Source organism: Ambystoma mexicanum, chromosome 8, assembly GCF_040938575.1.
Source record: "Ambystoma mexicanum isolate Mex_15411 chromosome 8, UKY_AmexF1_1, whole genome shotgun sequence".
Taxonomy (NCBI): domain Eukaryota; kingdom Metazoa; phylum Chordata; class Amphibia; order Caudata; family Ambystomatidae; genus Ambystoma; species Ambystoma mexicanum.
Genome location: NC_090929.1, coordinates 1149940706 through 1149953620, shown reverse-complemented (window position 1 = coordinate 1149953620; position 12915 = coordinate 1149940706). Strand labels below are relative to the sequence as shown.

The following is a 12915-nucleotide window of genomic DNA, read 5'->3' as shown; positions in this document are numbered from 1 at the left end:
CTGTCAATGCATATTCTACTCAGATTGTTGAGACTTTACTAACGTGGATGTGAATTGCCAACTTAACAATACCTGTTTTTTTCTTTGATTGATGTATCGCAGGTACTCTAGAGAAGACTAACATTGGTACATGTCTTAACATCACAGTTGCTCAATGAAAAATTATGATAAACTTCCACCTTGCTGAAACAACGCAGTGCAGCAGAGTTGTTTTGCACTGACATGAACAATGTTTTCCTTACTCTACAGAAAGTTGTAACATGATCTATTTGACAAAGCCAATCTTTGCAACAGATAATGATCAACAAATGGATCCATCATGTAATTTTCCCTCCTGGTCTAAATCCTTCACTGCCTCCTTGTTCTTCAACCATAACATTTGATTGCAGCAATTGTTGTGCATCTGCATCTTTGTCCCCTAACCTTTATTTATTTATTTGATTTATTTTACATTTATAAAGCGCTCACACAGCCCGCAGGCATTGAGGCGCTGTTACAGGAATTGTTTGTTTTTCTTAGTTGCGTAATTGTGTGGTTTTTTTTGTTTTTTGTCTTAGTTAAGTATTTATAACGCGCTTAAACACCCAGAGGTTTCTAAGCGCGGACCCGGGGATCGAACCTGTTGTTGCTTCGTGTCATCTTGCTTCCAAGACGCGCACACTGCCGCTGAGCTATCCTCCCGGGACTATTTGCATTAGTAATTTTCCATCCATTATTAACAATTACTGGCAGTAACATATTTGCTGCTCCTTCAGTAGAGAAACTATTCCAAATGTTACAGTTTAAACTTTAAAGATTTCTTAACTTTCTATGGCATTTCACCAGTTGCCGTCCCTTCTACGGGCCTAAAACCATTTAAGTTATGTGAGTCTTTTGCTTATAAGGCATGTATTATAGAGCTCCTGCAAAATGTTGACAGTCCAACAGTGAAATGGTCTGATATTCCTTGAAATATGACCTGCCAACCTCAAACCATGCTCTACACAGTAATACCAATGTTTTTTTCTATATGTAATGACTCTAATTATGCCCCTCTGCATTATCTTTCTTCCCTATTGCCTTGTCACATGTTATGGCCACTTTAGGCTATGTGACCATCGGACACGTTTGGTCATAATGTGTGATCATTAGACTTTTTTCATCAAAATGAAACCTGCTCACAAGCACTTTTGAATCAGGTCAGGCAGGTCATTCCTTATCCAGTTCACCAAACAACAATATCATTGTAAAGCTGTTTAGTTTGTTAATGAGCTCTGCAGTTAAATATAAAGTATGTATTTACATCCAGATAAACAACATACTTTGCTCAGATCTATTTTACTCAGTTGTGATCCAATCAAATATTTTGAATACATTTGCCTCACGCGATCACATTTAAAAAGAGAAGGCAGTAATGCTCCTGCGTGGAAAGGTCAGAGTATCAATGCTGTGACTACATGGGGACAATGTGCTGAGAAGGCACCTCTGCCTTTTGCAATAGACACAAGAAAGCGTGTTTTGTTTTTTCAACCATAAATGTCACAATAAAGGTTCAACAGAATTGCTATTGCAGAATAGTCTCCAATTAGAGACTTTGCATCAATACACAAATGTCCAGCCCCAATTATATGTATCCAACACACATTTCATGCCCTCCAGTACTTTGTCAAGGCTGAAAATTACAGAACCTATATACTTTCTTAACCCTGTGATAGGTACAATAAACAATCTCAATATCAAATTTAAATAGTAATGTAGTTGAGGTGTTCAAAGTAGCATGGCCTACTCCTCGTCATGACACAAGCTACATCTAGCTAGCTCAGATTTAAGGAATGGAACAAGATCCATAAAGTTCAACCTTTAAAAAAAAGAACAAAACATTGTAAAAACTGATCGGGTGTCCACTTACCATGATGATTCTCTCTGCAGCACTTCCTTGAACTGTGTCTGACTTTGTGGAGGTGGCGCCGCCGGCAGACTATCCTGTGCCAAGTAGCAGCTCTTGAATGAAGAAAGATGGCCTGGCCCTACTCTGCAGCCTTATGCACCAGCATTCCTTCTGTGTAGGTTTTTGCTTACCTTTTGTTATCCCCAAAGTCATTCCACTAAGCGTCTGTACCGGACTTGGGGAGATACCATTTTTACCCTGTTACAGGGGGCAGGAAGAGCATGAGGAAGAGAGAACCCCCACCTTTATGTACTCTCCATGATTTACTCTTGGAATTCTCAGATTTGATTTATGCTGTGACTTATTTACTTTTTGAGCCCATCTGCCCATGCCATCTTGCCAGCAACCCCCTCAGGTTCCCCGCCTTGCCCCACAAGAGTACCAGCCTCTCCGCCCATGGCAAAAGATCCGTAATAACTTTGCCTTGCTATCCTGATCAAGCACCCTTGAAGCACGTGGCGGCTACATATAATCGGCCCTGGACACTTGTCAATTGATGCAGAGTTTCTAACTGGAATATTTTTCTACATTAAAGGCATCTGAACATTTATGATGACTACAGAAACATGTATGGTTGAGAGACCAAAACACTTTTTCTTGTCTGTTATGAACTCCCACCTGATGAAACCATGCATCCCAAAAAGTCCAGAGAATAACTTTAGGTCAAGAGCAACACAATAGACATCCTACATGTACTTCCATTATCCTTTATATTCAAATCTTTATTTGACCATAGTCCTTTAAATCAAAATCTCAAATTAAAATTCTGAGAAGAAAATGATGATCATCCTCCTAACCAGCAAAAGGCAGCTGTATTGGTCAAACTGTATCTCTGGACAGCATTTTGCACCATAGACCAAAAAACTCTACTTTAATGGCATGGATTGCATAGTTGTTTGAATTAGCTGGAATATGCCGATAGCTGGGGCCCAACTCATTCCCTTGGTTGGGCAGGAAAAATCAGTGAGTTTCCATGTATATCCAATATTACAGTATTATTTCTCCTTACCTACTTCCTACCGCTGCCAAGTTCAAATTGCAACTATTGTTTTTATTTATAGTTCTGCTTTCTTCTTCTTGTCGTAAGCTGCTGCTCTAAGAACATGTCATTTTCACCTTTGACTAGATAAAAGGAGATAGTGAAGGGTGTCATTCCCCAGATGTAATAGTCCAGATTTAAATTCCAGTGTTACGGAAAAGGACTTTAAAGTAATGCAATGCATTCTGAAACATAATTTGTGTTTTGACTCTTCTTTTAAAATCTATTAGGTGTTAGAATGTTATTGAACTCACTCATTCCAGGCTCAGTCAGATAGCTGTAGCGCTTACGTAAAGCAAGAGACACAAAGTTCTGACGACGATCAACTTTCTCCACCTGCAGAAGAAACACAGGAGTATTTGGTAACACATCTTTGTAGCTAAAAATGATAACGTTTCTAGTTATTGTGTTGGTTATTCATTTAGGTGTGGTAACAATTTACATTTACACAGGACACACAAACTGTTACTGTCAAATGTTAGCGACAGACAATACACTGCATAATTACTGCTGAAATACATTAAATCTCAAACATTTTGAGGGCACGTACATAACAGTGAATGTTCACTTAAAGTGCAGACATTTAGGACAAAAACAAAAGCATGGATTTATTTAGCATGCACCTTTTCAAAAAGCACTAAATGTTTCACATCTGAAATTGAAAATCACCCTGTTGTTTTCTTAGGATAAGGGGCAAGGAGGTGGCTCTCAGCTAAGATACTGTGCGTGACGACCAAAACAAAGCATTCACTACAACTGAGTCTAAAGATAAACTACACTATCAATTAACATGGCAACGCCTATGCGTTGTTCCTGCATAGTCTTTCCAGTGACAATTGACTGGAAGTGAAGACTACTACTTTAGTCACACAGTAGAAATCAGGTAAACAAGGGGCAAATAACTGCCCATGGAGGGCCACGCAACTGTGAAGGTTAGGATAAATCTGCTTACTCAGTATTGTTATTCAAGATCTCTCAGCCCTGTAATAGCCTATTCAATCAACTAAAAGTTTGTGCATGCCATGCCAAAGGTAATGCAGAGTCACACCCGGCTGCATGACTCGCAGAGTGTCATGTATCTGGAAGTGTCAGTGCTCTGTGACTAGCAAAGCTACTGTATGTAGATAAAAGGTACTGACACACCCTGTGATTCCTTCTTTCTGCATACAAGAGACCTTCAAAAAATTACAACTCTCTTTTGTGGCTCATTCATTCATTTATAGATTCTTTTTTCTGCCTTCAAGATGACTCCAAGTTCATTCTAGGAGAGCATGAATTTTGCGAAGTATCATGAAAGCTAGTGTTAAAGCCACTCTCAGTCCCTATCGATAAAAGATGACATTGTTAAACTTTTCAAAGGGCAAACAGAGCATTTCTAGAGACATTGGATGTGTAAAATATACTCTGTCAGACCTTGTCCAGTGCTAAACTATATGCTTGTTTACTATAGTACATCTAAAGAGAAAAGATATATTTTGCATGTTATGTTATGAGTTTGTATAAAGCGCATGCTCACCCTAAGGTATCATGGCGCTAGGATACTATGGTCAGCAGCCCGCCTGTCCGATTCGAAAAGGAGAGTTTTTAAAAGGCGACAATACTGCAGATAGTTTTCCGTGCTCCACACAGCAGGAGGAAGATCATTCCAGCGAGTTCCTGCTACCACAGAGAAAGGCCTCCCTCCCCCCTGTAGTCTCCTGAAAGTCCTGACAACCACCCGATTGGCTGTCGCAGCTGATGGCCTGGAATATAGGGTCGCAGCTTTGCTTGCAGGCATTCTGCGCATTGCCTATAAAAAGCCCTATGCACAATGCAGAGGGCCTTAAAATGTGATCATCTTGGCCACTGGGAGCCAATGAAGGGAACGAAGAACTGGCCAGTGGCCACCCTTGCTGCCATGTTTTGCAGCCTCAAGGAGGCCTTTCGGCTGAGCAAGATGGAGAGCATTTCAATAATCAATGCAGCTGGTGATCATGGATGCCACTACCTGAGGGCGAAGATTGACCGGGAGAGACAGAAGAACCCTCCGTAGTACCCTCACGGAGAAGAAGCCCATCTTGCAGACCGCACTCAACTGGGTAGCCATAGATAGAGAAGAGGATAGACACCCTAATTCTTGACAGAAGACACAGAATTCGGAAATTCCCAAGAGCAGACGGCCAACAGGAGGAATCCCAGGGAGTGACCTTGGGGGAGCTCACCATCAACACCTCCGTCTTGTCCCCATTCAGCTTTAGCCAGTTGCTATCCATCTAGCTCCTTATGCCCACCAGACACTCGCCCAGCCGCGCAGAGATCTCCAGTTGGTCTTGGTCAAATTCTACCAGGATTTGGGTGTCATCAGCATAGGCATAGCATCTAAAGCCGAAGGAGCAGATGAGAGCAAGTAGCGGCTGAACATAAAGATTAAACAACATGGAGGACAGAGCACAGCCTTGAGGAACACCACAAGACAGAGAATGTGAACCAGAGAGAAAAGGTGACACAGAGAGTGAGTATCTGAGAGTGGTCAGCCATGAAAGAAGAGAACCAGTCCAGAACGGAGTCCGTAATGCCCACTTCTGCCAGCCGGGCCAGAAGGATGGCATCGTCGAATGTATCAAAAGTCAAGCAATATCAGGGCCCCCACGCCTCCTTGGTCAACCAGCATAGTAAGGTCATCCAGTACCGAAACCAAGACACTCTCGGTACCTTGCCCTGGGCGAGATCTAGGCAGAAAAGGATCAAGACCAGGGGATAGCTCCAAGAAGGATAACAGAAGAGGTGCCACTACAGACTACAGAAGTTTCATGAAAAAGGGGAGCAGTGAAATAGGTCTATAGTTGGCCGGTATAAGAGGATCAAGGGAGGGGTATTTCAGGAGAGGGAGGACTATGGCCTCTTTAAGTGCCCGTGGGATGATCGACAGGAGGTGTTTACTGCTAAGGTCATCCATGTGATTACTGCAGGGAGAATCTCTTGCAGAACTACCACTGGGATTGAATTGGAGGGGGCGGCCGATTTCACCCACGCAATCGCCCTGGCGATTTCCGCCGTGGAGAAATCCAGAAAGCAGCACCAGGACTGTAGGCTTGGTTTGCTAGTGATGGCACCATCCGGTGCAATGCCAGCCAAGGCGTTAGATTGAATAAGATCACAAATGACCCTGACTTTGGTCATAAAAAAGCTAGCCAGTGAGTCACACAAGACTTGAGAAGATGTTACACTGGGAGAAATATGAGCTGTGGAAGAGAAGGATTTAACCACCGCAAACAGCTATTTGGACTTATTAAGAGCTGACATAACCCTTCCTGTAATAATATTCCTGCTTCACCACTTTAATGGAGGCATGGTAGGAACAGGACAGTTTCTGAAAAATACCCTTTTCTAATGGGCCGTAGGAATGATGCAATTTGCGTTCAGCTTGCCTGACCTTCAGAAAAGTAGCTTTAAGTTCTGCTGAAAAGCATAGCGCAGAAAGGTGATTACGGTTCCAAAAAAGCTTGAGCGGAGCAGCCGAGTCAGCTGTGAGTTCCAGGGACCGGCCCATCGTCAAAAGATCAAGGTTTGGTGCTGACAGGCAGTCCCTAGTAATACTAGAAATGATTGCCTTACGGTCCGCTGTCTGCCAGTTTCGACAGTATGTGGCAACAGCAGGAAGTTCAGGATCAGAGCTGCTAGTCAGCAGCTTGAAGGAAACAAGGGGATGATCTGACCAGATCACTGGGTAGATGGATTGGATAAGCACAGTCGTCTCTGTAGAAACAATGAGGTCCAGAATGCCTCCAAGACGGTGCGCAGGCTCAGTTACCTGCTGAAGGAGTGCTAAATCTGCCAAAGATTAAAAAAAAAGGGTAGCTAGGAGCTAAAGGAAGGTTTTGTCTGATGTTGAAGTCACCTAGGACTAGTAGGTTAGAAAAATTCAATTGTAAGCCTGAAATAACATCGGAAAAGGAACCCATGAAAGCTTGGCATGGCGACTGATGCATTCCTGAAAACTGGCTGTATCTACTACATAGGGAGGTCATTATGCATTAGATGGTAACTGGAAAATTTCCACTATTTAAAACACTGCCTGTGTTTACTGATTTTTCTATGCTGTTACATCAAACTCTTTTTTTTAAAGTTTACATTTTGGTGGACTCAATTTGGTAGACCTTTCGTTTTTTGTTTGTTATGGGGAGTCCCCCCATGACCCCTTCCCCCACTTTAGTCTCCCTGCCCACACACACATATATGTGTGTGTGTGAATCTGGTAGGTTCGACCAAACTGAGTTGACCAAAATGTAAACTTTCAACAAGAGGTGGATGTAACAATGGCATACCTTTATCGACCTCCTGATTATGGGTGCGTGGTATATTTATCTCATGCAGTACTCAAGTATCCCCAGGCAGTAGATACCTGATGATTACCAATTTGAATTCTGACTCAGAATACTGAATACTTTTACCTCCACCAAAACACTGGTGGTAAAAATATTGCCCCTCACCCCGTCTCTGTTGTAAATAATGTTTTTCTAGATAGTGCATCCATTCAACTTATGGGATAAAACCATGCAGTGGCACCTCAAATGGAGTGATAATGTGGTAATGTGGGCCTCGCCACAGAAGGGTCACTATAGATCAGGGCTCTGCAACCTTTGGCTCTCCAGATATTTGGACAACTCCCATCAGCCCTAATCAGATTAGTCAAAGGTGAGGGATCATGGAATTCACAGTCCACAACATCCGTAGAGCCATGCATTGCAATCCCATTCTATAGATCGTTATGTGCATTTTCCTCCACGGGACAGTGTAAATCCCTGTTAACCCATATTTATTTCCATATCACAAACGAGGATGGAAATACATTTTATTAATTTTACATAAACATCACAGGAGGTATTTCACACAGGAGGTATTCCAGAATTACAGCGTGGAGTAGCACTCGCTCATTCAAACATTTCCCCTCTTTGGCTTCAAGCAAATAGTACTTGACTGGCTGCTCTATCTCTCAGACTACACCTTTTCCCTCTCCTGGCACTCCAGCACCCCCTTCTGTGGGTGTCCCTCAAGGCTCAGATCTGGTCCCACCTGTCTTCACCCTATATGCTGCCTCCTTTGGCAAGCTCATTTCCTCATTTGTCTTCAACTATTGTCTCTTGAGTGACGATACTAAAATGAATCTCCCTCCACTCCTTCACAGTGCAATCTACAAACACATAAATAACTGTCCAACTGTCATCAGCCACTGGATGGCTCTAGGCTGTCTCATGCTAAACTCTCAAAAGACGGAAGTCCTCTTTCTCCCTGCCTCCAAATAAAGCTCCACTCTTCCCTCCCTTTCCCCTCCGACCTCCTTACCCACTCACTTGTGGTTTGCAACCTTGGGGCTTTCTTTGACAGCGACTTGAAACTCTACCAGTTCATCATGGCCACTGCCACTGCACCCAACTTCAACTTCCTAAACATAAAAGAAATATCCACCCACACCACTCAACTAAACCCTCACGTGTATTCTTGTGCTCAGGAAACTGGACTAAAGTGTGAGCCTACTTCTTGCTCACCTCAACAAAATATTCAGCTTTGTGACACATACCCTTTTCAACCTACACAGACACTCCCTCAACCTCGAACTACCTTCAACACAGGGAATGGCTATCCATGCAAAATCGCTCTCACTTGCTCTAAATTCCTGCTACTCATCTATAAATCCATTCATGGTCTTGACGCCCCACGCCCCATTACCTCACTGAAGCATCTCACTATACTGTCCCTATCGATTTCTTTGCTCCTTGACTCTTCATAACCTATCAGACTCCTAACCCCCTGTGCTTTGCCTGCTTTCCCTAATTTTCCCCTATTTGCCGGCCTCCACTGGAATGCTCCCCCGCAGGCATCAAATCCATCTCTGCAGTGGAACCCTTTAAAACAAGGCTCAACCTCCACTTCCAGCAATGGATGGAGCACCACAAGCCTCTTCAACCTCATATCCAGACTAACCACCCAACCCACCTCTTGTGCATTCTGCCCCCAGACTATTCTATGTAATTTGTAAATATGTAAATTGGGCATAGGACCCCAATGTTAAACATGTTTTAATGTCCTCCACTCCCTGGTTTATTTTCCTATTCTTAACCATCATGATGTGGCATACTTCACTCGATTCAACAATGCTCTTATGTCAAGGCACCTTATCCTAGGACTGCCTCTTCTTTTCGATACTGCCTACTTTGGAAGTCAATTCTGTTCGAAATGACATCCTGTTCTTAAATATTTACAAATATTAGTCAAATACTGCTGGCATGACTTTCTCTTCTTTGTGGCGGTAAAGTCAGAATGCAGGTGAACTCCCTAGTAACCTAACTGGAGTAAGGGTAATTACTGCATGCAGTATTTCAATGCGAGATTCTGCAAAACTGGTAATGAGGGCTATATGAGCATTCCAGCTGAGAAGAGGATAGAGTGGATGAAAGTGGGGCATATTTGGGAAGAAACTCAGAGTTTGGCACTTGCCTCAGACATCTGTTTTTACAGGACACATGTTTCAATCCTAGAAGGGGATTCACTTAATCTTTAGAAGGTGAACAAACAGAACATCACAAAACTGCTAATAATAGCACCACATTTTATTGGACTTAGCAGGGAAACTGTAGATACAATACATTATGATTGTATGATTTTAACTAGGTCTAGGTTTTTTAAAGTTCTCTTTTTTTGGGGCAAACCACACACAGCACAATTACATGATTTCCTATCTGAATATTATTTTTGCAGGCTGTTTTGCATGAGCCTGCCTGCCTGCTCAGCATCACATATCTCTTTCTGACTTCCCGAGCACTATATTGGATATGTTTAAACATTAACGACACTTATTATACAGGGCTATGTAGGCGAAAAGTAGGTAGCTGAAACTCCGGTCCCTGAATGTTTTTTCAACTTCTGCAGCAGCAGTGCTGGATGTCACACAAACATAATTGTTGCATAAACATTAATTGCTAAGGGAGCTGCTATCTAATGCAGCCACTTTCAGTTAACCCACAATAAGCTACATCCATCTTGGTTCCACTTGCATACGAGAATGGGCTTTGTGCAACACCGTTTGTGCTGGTAATGTATGATGAAAGCTATTTATGGTTTAAGTATACTTTGAGAAACAAAACATATCCACAGTATACAACAGTTTGCACTACTGATTTGGATTATAAAAACCACCGATAAATAATAATAGTTTTTTTTATAACGCGCTTCGAACCTGTGTTGCTCTGCGTCGTCTTGCTTCCAAGACAAGCGTGTTGCCACTGAGCTATACTACATGTAGCAATGCACCTGAAACAACAAATATGTTGAATACTGGAAAGGCGAATGCAAAGCTTTCTGTGCATTTAGAAATACATCCTCTAACTAATTTGTTATACTTTTCCAGAAAAGTGTTTTTAGAAAAGACTAATATTTAATTGTGATTTGCACACTTTATTTGTAATCAGAATAGTAATGTATTAGGGCAAAGTTTGTGATTTCTATTTTTTGATAACCACAATCTCTGTTTACTCATAATATGGCATTTATGAAGAACAGTTACAGGGGGGCACCGCACTATGGTTTACAAACCTAGGTCAAGAATGTACTTCTTAGTGAATTGAAAAAGCAATAATTAAAGCTATGCCATTACAGAATGACTTGAAACAGAATTAGGCAAGAGTAGTACTGGAGATGTATTATTAAACAGGTTCTTTTTCAAAGAAACAAAGCATAAAACATTGGGTGAGTTTGTATTAACTATAACAGCGTACACATGTGTGTGAGCAGAGGCAGTGGGATCAGTCTGTAATCTGGCCTCTCACAACTTGAGTTATGGTCCCCATAGGGAGGGCCAATTCTTAGGTGAAAATGGCCAGGTACAAGTCCCTGGTGTTCCGAGGCCAGAATCTGGTCATCTTCATACCCTTTGCACATATGTACACAATTTTAAGCAATAGACTGAGTAAATACAAAATGGCATGCTTTATATTCCTTTCATTCCATGTTTCAGTTTTGTGTGTGACTGGCTCTGGAAGGGATGCTCTCGCCCCTTTGTGTTAGTTCTTCAGTGGGTGAACTATCTCTGATTTGAGTAGCACCGGGGTTATATAATGGCTAAGAATCAGCCTGATATTATTTAATGAATACGCTCTGTGTACAATTAACTAATTCCATTCATTAAAATAAACTCCTTACATGATCATAATAAGAACAGAAACAAGTAAACAAGAGAAAGGGGCTAATGACACACACAAATGAGCATTTTAATTGTACACCTAAAGTTGTGTTTTGAATTGAATAACCACAAGCTCAGACTCCTCTGTAACATCCTATCATGCTGCAGTCAGAAACTGAAGCATGCCTAAACATTCATGGGTAATGATTGCAGTTCTATTGCACAATGTATACATTTGCTGAGAGACGTCATCAACGTTGTATATAACTCTACACTAGTAGGGAATAAGTCAAAATAATAGTCATATTACCTCTTCGTCTTGATCTGACTCTGTTTCCTTTTGGTCCCAAGATGCAATGCAGAGACAGGGATTATTATAGTGGACAGCAGGGGAAAGAATATCAGGACATGAAACCAACTAATTGGAAGCACAAATGCAAGCCGATTTAGCATGTACAGTAAACACTAAAACAAACATAATGGACAGTAACACTTACACCCACTGCAAATCATCTCATTCTCTGAGCTACAAGGGAAGCTATCAATTAAAAGCAAATGACCCCGTCTTACTAATCATAGGACTCTCACGACAACACCAGAACGAAGGACTTCGAAAGCATTGTACAGATAAGTTAAACGCACAAACAGACAACTAGTTTTAATAGCTATTCATGTGCATTGTTAGCACGCTATTAGACTAGCAAATGCAAGTTAAATTAGTCAAACAATGTCTTGTGAGGTTACCTTTTTGTGTGCCGGGAGAGTAATGTTTAAGTTGCAGACGGCGGTTGGTGGCAGTCCTTTTGTTGTTTTAGCCTCTTTCAAAAATGACAAACGTCCACAGGGTTCCTGACTGTTGTCCCTGACCTAAAAATCAATCATAGTTGTCTTTCATAAATAAAGTATATGTTTATGTCTGCATAAATGTTATACTTGCCCCTTATGATACTTTCTGCAATATCTAAAGTGTGACCTTTATTTTTTTATTCATGTTTTAATAATAACATTACTTGAGCTGCACCCACAATGCTGAGGGCAATCACGTCTCATGAACCTCAACAATGTTTTACACAATCATCATCACTCTTGAAGGTACTCCCGGATGTCCTTTCTATAACTATGTGGGTGAGGAGGGGCAGTGAGGGGCGAACTCAAAGCTTCGAGGAACAGCACCGCTGCTTCTCTAAACTCTTCATGAAGCTGGCAAAGGTTTGTGATAAGAGTTGACAGGACTCCCCATCCCTATAGGTTAACAAGTCGGCTGGCCCATGTTTGTTTCATTAACACTTGACCCAGCTAAAACAGGAATGAGTGATGAGGCAACAGAGACATATCCACTACCAAACCTAGGACCCGAAAGGAGAAATTACTTACTGGTAATGTTCTTTCTATGGGTTCTTCTGCCACAGATTCCTCATTTTGATATCCCAGTCAGTGTCAGCTGCTGGAACCATTTCGACAGGGGGCATAGGGCGGCTCGATGTCATCTCTCGAACACCTCATGCCTAGACCGTGCCAACTCCTCGACTAAGGTTGTGACATCAGTTCCTGTACATAACACCCCCTTGCCTCAGTTCCCCATCTTTTTTACCCAGGCTCAGCCTTTGAGAGAAACACTCTTGTGAATGAACGGAAGAGGATTGAAAGACCGTTTTCTGGTAAGGGACAAAACCAATTCACACTTCTCTTCCCCTCACATTCACAATTTACAAAAGGCGACAACAGATGCATGTTAGGGAGAATTCTCAGAAATGTGCTAATTCCCTCCACCTTAGAGACCCCCAGCAACATTGC

The 12915-nt window shown here is 41.9% G+C and overlaps 1 protein-coding gene across 8 annotated transcripts in view; it reads right to left on the bottom strand.

Moving 5' to 3' along the window:
* ANK3 (ankyrin 3) overlaps positions 1 to 12915 on the bottom strand; it is a 2768233-nt gene that overhangs the window by 293894 nt on the left and 2461424 nt on the right. For 4 of the 8 annotated variants that reach the window (XM_069611214.1, XM_069611211.1, XM_069611213.1 and 1 more), the window contains 3 exons: positions 11866 to 11988; positions 11432 to 11458; positions 3221 to 3302 (listed from right to left, as the gene is read on the bottom strand). In XM_069611214.1, coding sequence (XP_069467315.1) covers positions 3221 to 3302; positions 11432 to 11458; positions 11866 to 11988 — 232 coding nt within the window. Of the gene's footprint in view, positions 1 to 3220; positions 3303 to 11431; positions 11540 to 11865; positions 11989 to 12915 lie in introns of all 8 variants that reach the window. The other 4 variants (XM_069611216.1, XM_069611217.1, XM_069611218.1 and 1 more) reach the window with 2 other exon arrangements.